Raw genomic sequence first — 10,462 nt, 5'->3', positions numbered from 1 at the left:
CAGAAAGGCTCTCGCACCCGGGGTGGCCTGCTACTGCCCCAGCCGCTCTCCTTCCTGGCGGGCTCCGTGGGAGCCGCTGCCTCACCCAAGTCACCCTGGGGCAGGGCCGAGCCTCCAGCTCGCGACCCTAGGGCAGGGGGGCGGATCTGCTGACATCACAATGGGCACCTGGAGAACGGACTCCGCCAACCGTGCGCGAGCGGTGACCAGGGTCCCACAGCCTCAGACCCTGGGACACGCCCCCTGCCCCGCCCCGCCCGCTCACAGCGGTGCCGGGCCTCTCCCCCGCCAACCAAAACACTGACATGTGCTTCTCGCGCTCCTCAGTCACGTGACGCGGGCGCCTTAGAAAGCTCGTGACGTCACAAAACTCCGTAACCAATGGAAAATCCTGCTGCTGGGTAGCAACAAGCGCCGCGGTAAGCGGCCAATCAGGGGGAGCGGGAGGGTGGGGAGTTCAGCCTCAATGTTAGTTCCGTCAACAGTCCTGCAGCTGCCCGGGTTTCGTCAGGTGAGTGTCGCGGGCCTCCTCCCGCAGGGCCAGGGCAGCGGGAGCCAGGCGGGGGTTTGCGGAGTAGGGCTGCTGGGGGAGGGGCTGGCGCTGAATGGGGTGGGGGCCTGGGCGGGTTGGAACTGGAGCAGGAGGGAGCTGGGGTGGCTGGGGCAAGAGGAGGCAGGGGGCTGAGCTGAGGGTGGGTGGGCGGGCGGCTGGAATAGGAGAGGGCAGGGATAGAGGGAAAGGATCTGGGGCTGGGACAGGAGGGGGCAGGGATTGTGGGGGCTGGGCTGGGGATTTGGGGCTGGGACAGGAGGTGGCAGGGATTGTGGGGGCTGGGCTGGGACAGGGATTTGGGGGCTGGGACAGGAGGGGGCAGGGATTGTGGGGGCTGGGCTGGGGCAGGGATTTGGGGCTGGGACAGGAGGGGCAGGGATTGTGGGGCTGGGCTGGGACAGGGATTTGGGGCTGGGAGGGGCAGGGATTGTGGGGCTGGGCTGGGACAGGGATTTGGGGGCTGGGACAGGGATTTGGGGGCTGGGCCAGGAGGGGCTGGGCTGGAGGGGGCAACGGTGTTGTGGGGATGGGGCTGAACATGGGGAGGGGGTTGCTGGGATCAAGGGGCTGGGGCTGCACTAGGGTGTGGATGTCTAGAGGAGCAAGGAATAGGATCGTAGTGGTCTGTGTGGTTGGGCAATGTGGGGAATGAAGGCAGTTGGGGGAACAGATTTTTACCCCAGGTTGTTGGGGGCGGGAGTTGCTGGAGTTAGAAACAGGGTACATTTAGGAGCCTGCAGATTAGGGAACTGGAGTAGATGGGGAAGGAGGCAAGGAGTGAGTAGGGCTGGTGAAGGAAAATGAGGAGATGGCTTTTCAGCAGGGAAATCCTCATGTTGCAGAGTGCTGAATGGGGAGTGATGGAGTAATGTAGGATCACATCTTCCTAACTTTGTCTGATGAGGGATTTTATGTTCTGAATGGGACTTCAACTGCTGTCAGTTTCATGTGTGATGCTTTATCCACTCCACCAAAAGCAGAACAATCTCAGAAATGCCTTCAGATTCTTTAGCCTGTCAGGATTTCCCATTTTTTGAGGAAAGGGTGGGAGACCCAAAATGATGGGAGAAAGGGAAAGGGTGGGAAACTCAAAAAACCAAGAAATCAACTCTCATTTGTGCTTCCAGTGCTTGGAAACCAAGAAGCTAAACAATATTTGTTTTAAGCGGCAGAGTCCTATGGCATCTTATAGACTAACAGAAGTATTGGAGCATCTGATGAAGTGGGTATTCACCCATGAAAGCTTATGCTCCAATACTTCTGTTAGTCTATAACATGCCACAGGACGCTTTGTTGCTTTTTACAGATCCAGACTAACACGGCTAGCCCTCTGATACTTAATATCTGTTTTGTAGTGCCAATCACTGCAAATCAAATAACCAAGTTTATTGTAAATTATCTGTTGTGTGAAGTTGGAGGGTAAGTTTTTCAGGGATAGAGATGTGAGGAAAACAAAAACATAATGGGTCCAACATTCAGAAGTCTAGAGAACTATATTCTTGCTGTGGTGGTGCAAAGGAGTTTTTCTGCATGAGGTAATGAGCTCATGAAAATCTCACTCTGTGCAATTATACATACCTCTTACATAAAGTTCATGTGGGCTGGCAGCTCTTTAAACTGGTGAGTTCAGGAATGGCCAAACTTTGTTCAGTTGTTAGTAATTTTCCAAGAGTTGATGAGGATCAAAGGTAAGCCCCAATTCTGCAACTGTACCATTTTCTAATGTAGGGCCCCATTAGCTCTGATTTCCTTAAATGCAGCTTCTCTTATTTTCTGGAATGTCTGTAAGAGTTTTGAGCCTGAGATGCTCCAGGAGAGAAGCCAAGTCCCACAAAAGCAGATCACTACATAACAGGTTGTAGTCTCCATGGTGTCTGTATCCCAACTAAAGATGGGTGAGAAGCATGTTGCATCATTTTCAGCTAGAGCTAGACAGATAGTTCTAATGTTGCAAAAGATGGAAGTATTTTTGTTCTCTTTTTTTAATAGAAAATTTAGGTCATCATGCTCTCACGTGGAGTTATTGATTTTCTGTGGCTGTCTCTCACTATGGCTTTCTCCACAAGGGTTTTATTGCTAATTAAATTGGTGGTTTCTTAGTGATTTTTTTTTTTTGTTTTTCCACCCCTGAAGTACAAATGTGCTGCTTACTTGTCCTAAACATGGGAGGTCATAAAAGTGTAAGAAAGAAAGCCCTACGTGATCCAGATTCTAGATACAAGTTTCTAAAGTTTATGTAGGAGCAGCAAAAGTATTGTCTGTCGACGTGTGCATGTGGCTGCCACTTCCATTAGTATTTTTAAAACCTTTAATCCAGTTATCAGTTTTGTTGGGGTTGAGAAATCATTTACTGACTTTTTATTTCCTAATGAAGACTTTCATTTCAGTCCCATTGGTTTTCAGGTCATCTTTAAGACTATAAAGTAATTAAGAATTTATTGACCATGTATACTAAGGCATGTTGTTTTGAAGCAGACATGACTTTTATAGGAGTGTTTATGCATAATTGTACTGACTCAGTCTGACTGCTGGAAGTTCTCAAAGTTCAAGAGCAAATTTAATTTTTTTTTAAAGAATTGAATTTATTCACTGTTTTACTAGGGTTTCACTGATAATCAGTTGTTCTACTTTATATCCTTCCTGTTTGATGTAAAACTTGAATGACACAGTTTTAGGTTCCAGTCCTACCCATACTTGCACACCTGCTTACCTTTATGGATGTGAGGAAGCCCACTGCTTGATATGGGAGGGAGGAGGAAACAAACCTTTACATTTATTTATGGAGAAAACTATGGTAATCTGACAGACATTAAAAAGAAAGTTCAATTTCTTCTTTTTTAAAACAATGTGATGCTAGTAGTAACTATAATCAAGCCCTACACGAGATCACAAAGCAATACCTGAACCTCTCTGTGTTGAATTTCTTTGCTGCCTTAAGTATCAGAGAGGTAGCCGTGTTAGTCTGGTTCTGTAAAAGCAGCAAAGAATCCTGTGGCACCTTATAGACTAACAGACGTTTTGCAGCATGAGCTTTCGTGGGTGAATGCCCACTTCGTCGGATGCACTCTTGCTGCTTTTGCTGCCTTAATGTTCCCATTCATGTTCTTAAATGTCTTCATAACTTTAGTGGGACTATTCACATGCATTCTATTCAGTCTCTAATGACTTTTGATGCTCTGAACTCATTACCAGAAAGATACTGACAACCTGGAAGGAGATGTCCAAAACCAAACATTAATTGGTGTTTACTTTGTCTGTGTTCCAGTTCTTTCTGCAGGACATAACACAGGGATCAGCAACCTTTAGCACGCGACCCTGGCAGGCCAGGCCGGTTTGTTCACCTGACGCGTCCGCAGGTTCAGCAGATCATGGTGAACTGTGGTCAGTGGGAGCCACGATTGGCCGAACCTGCGGATGCAGCAGGTAAACAAACCGGCCCGGCCTACCAGGGTGCTTACCTGGCAGGCCGCGTGCCAAAGGTTGCAGATCCCTGACTTAATGCATTGACTTAATGTAGCAAGATCTATTTTTTTTCTTTGACACTCTAGTGGCATAGCTCTGATGGTGACTGTCACAAACACCTGAACGCCAGATATTTGATAAGAAAGGTAAAACAGCCTTTTATAGGAACAACATTGCCTTCAGTGCAGCACAATGTATGCAGTTTAAAGAAATAATTGAAACACTCTGCCTTGGAAAGACATGCACTCCTGCGGACAGATTTAAAATTGAAATTCACCTAAAAAAAGCTGCAAGTGAAGAAACAGGAGAAATTAAAGACAGAACTAAAAGTAGGAGCATTGATGTTAGTACGAGATGGTTTGAAAATGAGAAGTGTCCTGATTAAGGCTTCCCATGCTCCTATTTAATGCTATTGATTTTAGGGTTGCCAGCCCTCCAGGATTGTGCTGGTCTCCAAGAATTAAAGATTAATCTTTAATTAAAGATTATGTCATGTGGTGAAACCTTCAGGAACCTCCAACCAAAACTGGCAGTCCTAATTGACTTTCTCTCTCCTAAAAAGGAAAAAAACAAAAAAACCCTACAGAATATTGCCATTAAGGAATCCAGGAAAATATAACTGCAGCTTATGCCATTTGCACAACCTATACTATGTAGTTGTTCAGCACACTATTTAAAACTCATGGAGGAAAATATGGGTAACACCTCCCTCACTAGAACTGTTTAATATTTTCAACCAAAACATTTTCCCATTAGAAAAATGAAGGGGGTTTTATCAAACAAATTTGAGGCGTATGTGCCCCTGCAAAAATCAGGAAACATCAAAATGGAAAATTTTTGTTTAGTTTTCAGGTTTTGAAAATTGGATTTTTTTTCCAGTTTTGGACTTTGTCTCTTTTCCATTTCTCACTTTTCTTTTTGTTTCCTTTGCTACTGAAAACAATAAAATGAAATCTAGATTTTTTTTCCTTCTGACATTCTGTAAATTTTCAAACCTTTTCCAAAGTTGGAGAAGTTAGTGGCAAAAGGAAAAATGAAACAGAGTAAATTTGCCACTCTGTCAAAGAAAGAGAAACAAGTTAAATATTTAGAAAATTAATTTTTTTCCCAAAAAGTATTTTGTTTAAAAATTTTGGAAAAAAAGAAATTATTCCATATGAAATGGGGAAATTCTTAACATGTCTCAAAATTCTTTCAATTTTTTACCAAATCTCTACAACAGATTGTAGAATTTCAAAAATATAAAATGAATATAACCCATTATCAGCCTTTTGTTTAATTGACCGAATAAAGATATTAATGTCTCAATTTCCTCATGACACATTAGATCTCTCGGGATGATTGTGTCTCCATACTAGTGTCCAGCTATCATAAGTGTATTGCATTTCACACTGAGTATGAAGGGGCTTTGATCACAGCTCACATTAAACAACAACAAGTTCTACAAAGAACTACTGCATTTAAAAACATAACCAAAGGATGTTTTGGAAGCACCTGACAATTTGCTTATGCAACTGTCATCTTTTTGACTTGTTTGCGTTAAATACATGTTAACAAAACAGCTCTTAAATTATCTGAATAAAAATCACTTCCTTTCTCAATTTAATCAGCTTTCAATTCTGTTGTATCTTTGTCTAACTTACTAGTTCTCCGTCTCTTTCAGAATTCTAGGGGGGAGAAAGGTATATGACTCCTGAATTTCTAATGCAGTAAAAAGTTTGTTTTAAAAAATTTCAAGTCATCCTTTTATGTATCACAAAGGAGAAAAGGGAACAGGTTTTTTTTCTTTGCCAAACACCGTCAACTGTAGAAACCTATTTTTTCTGAAACTTGATTGCGCCGTTTAAAATGGGGGAAGATGAAGTAATGAATTAGGAAGTGTGAGGGAGGTTCTGAAACATTTTCAGGAATATTTAAATTAAACTACTTATTGCTTATAGGGAAGCCATGCCATTTTTGGGCCAAGACTGGAGATCTCCAGGATGGAGATGGATTAAAACAGAAGATGGTTGGAAAAGATGTGAGTCCTTCAGTCCAGAACTTGAGGATGAGAACAGCCAGCTCAACAACATCAGTCACGCTGTGTAAGTTTCAGAACAAAGATTAATAGACTTCAACCAGGAAGTAGGAGAGATTGTGCTCATAGTTTCAAGTTTGCTTTAGCAGGGTGTGTCTTATTCAAACTCAGACTTTGTGTTCCGCACATTCTTCTTATCTGCACTCATTAGCAATACAGAGCTGTAATCATAAGCACTTTGGACAGGAATGTCAGTCAGCATTTTGATGAGAGGAAATTATCTGAAACTCCAACTTTGCGGAGGCAGGGAAGCAGCCCACTTGATATGTGATTAATTCATATATTCAAAACTTATAGTCTCCTTGAATAATGGGAAAACATTACAATAACTTTTAATCAGTATTTTAATGAAGATCATATGATTGTTTAGAGTGTAGCAATAATACAAGGTAGTTTGGTAAAATTTACCTTTTTTTTTATTATTATTATTATTTTTTTTTAAATAACATCTGTCCACGATAGGGTGATGTCCATTTGCCAATGGCTGCTCTAGATATCTTAGTAAACTTGGATAATTTACATACTTAATAGTATATTACAAGTAAAAGGGTATACAACTTTTGCAGTACTTCTAGCATTTTCATGTGTCAGGACAAGGTGGAATAGTGTGTTAGTTTATCATCTATGGAAAACTGGGGTCAAATTTAGCCACTGTTACAAGTGAAAGTTGATGGACTCATATTAGTCCTTATTGGAATGTTGCCCAGATCACAACTACCATGCAGGATGTCATGAATGGCAGTCTTCTCTTAGAGAGACAACATGGTTGAGATAATACCTTTTATTGGACCAACTTCTGTTGGTGACAGAGACAAGCTTTTTGAGCTACAGAGAGCTCTGCTTCAGACCTGAAGCTTGTCTCACTCACTAACAGAAGTTGGTCCAATAAAAGATATTACTTCCCCCAGCTTGTCTCTCTAATGTCCTGGGACTTACATGGCTACAACTACAGTCTTCTCTTAGGACAGTCATTGAAATTTATTCTAAGTAGGAGCACTACAGATTAAGATGCTTTAATAGTGCAGTATGAAGCTTTCAGAACTCTTGCCCATATTATGCCAGATTCTAGCCACCATTGTTTATATCTGACTTACTTGCCAAACTCATCCTCAGACAGCATTGATAGCATTTTCAGGATTCAAATGTTAGGCAGTAAAACCCTGGTCCACCAACTTCAATGGGAGCTGGAAGACTTTAATTGGTATTTGATCAGACCCTAATTTAAAGCTGCCACATAGTGCCTTTAACCTATACGCAAACTTCAGTGGTACTACTGGATATTCTCTGCAATGAGTCAAGAGTGCATTTGACTCTTCGGATCTGTTGAGAAATAACCTGTTTAATATGTTAGCTAATTTGAGAGTGGAATAGTATATATTGCAAATTTTAGTAAACTTTTATGAAATAAATGATCTTTCCGTAGTTCTCTTCTGAATTTATATTGGTTCCTTTCCCCAAAAATTAGCCAGAGGACAGTGCTCTTGGTTAGGACCTCCAGTGTAACCAGTTTACCATCCTGAGGAAAGGGAGCATACAGTGTTCAAGTTGTTAGTTCATTGAGAACTGCAATTAATGTACAAATGAGCACAGTATGTTAATTGACTTGGATGTGGAAAAAATTAACTGAAAAGAGATTTTATTAGCAAACATGGAAAACCTTGCGTAGATGTACTCTAAAAATGCCTTAACTGGTCACGTGCAAAATGCAATCCTAAATTGTTGAATGACCAAGGAATGAGTGATCTGTCCGTCTCTTTTAAACCTGTCTCGAGACTTGCCTACATCTCAGACCTTGCTGCTTTCTACATACCATCCTTCTGTCTGTGCTTATCTACCACAGACCTTTCTGGTTTTTCAGACAGTTTGCTAGCTTGAGTGTGAAAGGCTCCTTGTCTGTAACTACTCTTGTTGTCTGGAAGAGTATTCAGTTATCCTTTCATCTTATCGACTCTTGCCTTCAGCTATCTTCTGAAACAGATCCTCTCTCCTTTGCCTGTATCCCTTAAATAATAGTTGCAGTTGAAAAATGAAAACAAGAGGCTTAACTCTGAAGCATTTTGTGAAAGACATTATATATGACACTGTTATGTAATACTTGTAGAGAATTTCTTTGTTTTAACTTAATGGAAGTTTCCTGGTACTGTATGTCTGTATATGAATTATATCTTTGTGTTCTTGTAAGCAAACATTTAAAATGTCAAGGACTTTGTTCTGCTTGTATCTTCATATCTCATATTTGTTTCCAGTGTTGACTGGAAAAAAACCCTTAATTTCTGTTTTTGTACTTACGTTTCCTCTTCACAATTAAGAAATGGTCCATCTTGATCTCTTCAGTCTATTGATCTTGAAATCATATAGCTTTCTTTTCAAGGGAACTAATCTGCTGCTATTTAAAACATTTTTTTCTTAAGTATCTGTTAATCTTAACATGAAACTAGATATATTTATAGAAGGGTGATCGTAAGTTTTTAAATTTCTAGACAGATGCAGTGGAGCACTCATATCCTTCCAAGTGATTGCATATGAAATACTTAGAGTTACTGTGGACTTTGCATCTGTCCTGTAATAATTTGTTGAATTCCCTTTAAACTTGAATGCCCATCTATAGAATTCCATTCTCACTGTTAAACACCATATATTAGTTATTTATGCAACATGAAACAATACATCCAATTTTGCTTACTGATTCTACGGCCTGGTCTACACTAGGACTTTAATTCGAATTTATCAGCGTTAATTCGAACTAACCGCTCAACCGTCCACACCAGGAAGCCATTTAATTCGAACTAGAGGGCTCTTTAGTTTGAATTTGGTACTCCACCCCGGCAGGTGGAGTAACGCTAAATTCGCACTTGCTAGCTCGAATTAGGCTTGGTGTGGATGCTAATCGAACTTAGCAGCTCCGGGAGCTATCCCACAGTGCACCACTCTGTTGACGCTCTGGACAGCAGTCCGAGCTTGGATTCTCTGGCCAGCCACACAGGAAATGACCCGCGAAAATTTGAATTCATTTTCCTGTCTGGGAGGTTTGAATCTGACGTTCTGGTTGCACATCGGGGCGAGCTCCGCAGCACCTGCAACGATGCAGAGCTCTCCAGCAGAGGAGTCCGGGCAATCCCAGAATAGAAAGAGGTCCCCAGCATGGACTGACCGGGAAGTCCAGGATCTGATCGCTGTGTGGGGTGAGGAGTCTGTGCTCTCGGAGCTGCGCTCCAACAAGCGGAACGCGAAGACCTTCGAGAAGGTCTCTAAAGCCATGAAAGACAAAGGATACAGCCGGGATGCGATGCAGTGCCACGTGAAAGTGAAGGACCTAAGACAAGGGTATCAAAAAGTCAGAGCGGCAAACGGACGCTCCGGAGCCCAGCCCCAGACATGCCGCTTCTACGAGGCACTGCATGCCATTCTAGGTGGGTCTGCCACCAGTGCCCCACCAGTGACGGTGGACTCCGAGGACGGAATAGTGTACCGGGACAGTTCCTCCTCCCTGTTCGCCAATGGGGAAGATGAGGAAGGGTCTTTTGAGGACGGCGCAGGCGACATCGAACCCACTCCCGCTTTCCCTGACAGCCAGGATCTCTTCATCACCCTCACAGAGATCCCCTACCAACCGTCCCCGCCCGTGAACCCGGACTCGGAATCAGGGGAAGGATCAGGCGGTAAGTGCTACAAACAGGGAAACATTTATTTTTTTAAGAAACAGGGATATATATAAAAAATAGAAATACTATATAAAAATTTTTAAATATGAAACTATACAAACAGCAGGTCTACACATATAGGAATGGAGCAATAGTCCTCTGGGGATAGTTCAAAAAAGCTCTCAGAGAGCAGCTGGAAAAGCCTCAGCAAGAGGTTTCTTGGAGAGGTGCTTTATTGGGTGCTCCGTTGAAGCACACTCTTCCGCGCCATGCCATCCTCAGGTACAGGGGACCATCGCCTCTCGAGCATGGCAGCGTATGGTCCTGGTCTGTGCAGGGCTTCTGTTAGCATCCGCTCTCTCTGAGTCCACCTGACACGCCTCAGGGTGATGTCATTGTGGAAGTGCTGCATCTAATTAGTGGAATTAGTGTACTGTTACTATTGTGAATGGTAGACTTTTACTTTGCATAAGAATGACCCTCGCTAACAGAGTTTTACTTTGCATAAGAATGACCCTCGCTTAACAGCCACGTGTTGCAGGCCTCAGAGGAAAAGCATACAGTGATCTTTCCGTGCACTGGCGGAGATGCCGCATAACGCTCATCTTTTCTGCTTTGCACATTGCCTCCAGCAGGAGAGCACAGCTAAGCACTAACTGATAAGCACTCTGTACTGTAAGGCTTACCAGGACTTTGTGCAAGAGGGATGCAGCTGTCTCTCTCCTCGCC

At 42.9% G+C, this 10,462-nt stretch overlaps 1 protein-coding gene across 9 annotated transcripts in view; it reads left to right on the top strand.

The window, feature by feature from the left end:
• The first annotated feature begins 363 nt into the window (after positions 1 to 363).
• The window catches only part of FBXO25 (F-box protein 25), a 60,856-nt gene continuing 50,757 nt past the window's right edge, over positions 364 to 10,462 (top strand). For 6 of the 9 annotated variants that reach the window (XM_039531725.1, XM_039531726.1, XM_039531722.1 and 3 more), the window contains exons 1-2: positions 364 to 511; positions 5,956 to 6,099. In XM_039531725.1, the coding sequence (XP_039387659.1) occupies positions 5,963 to 6,099 (137 nt within the window). In that variant the 5' untranslated portion in view covers positions 364 to 511; positions 5,956 to 5,962. Of the gene's footprint in view, positions 512 to 3,897; positions 3,977 to 5,955; positions 6,100 to 10,462 lie in introns of those variants that run through there. The other 3 variants (XM_039531727.1, XM_039531724.1, XM_039531723.1) reach the window with 3 other exon arrangements.

The sequence above is a fragment of the Mauremys reevesii genome, linkage group 3 (assembly GCF_016161935.1).
Source record: "Mauremys reevesii isolate NIE-2019 linkage group 3, ASM1616193v1, whole genome shotgun sequence".
Classification (NCBI taxonomy): Eukaryota; Metazoa; Chordata; order Testudines; family Geoemydidae; genus Mauremys; species Mauremys reevesii.
Note: the sequence above shows the minus strand (reverse complement) of the source record. Positions and strands in the feature narration are given on the sequence as shown.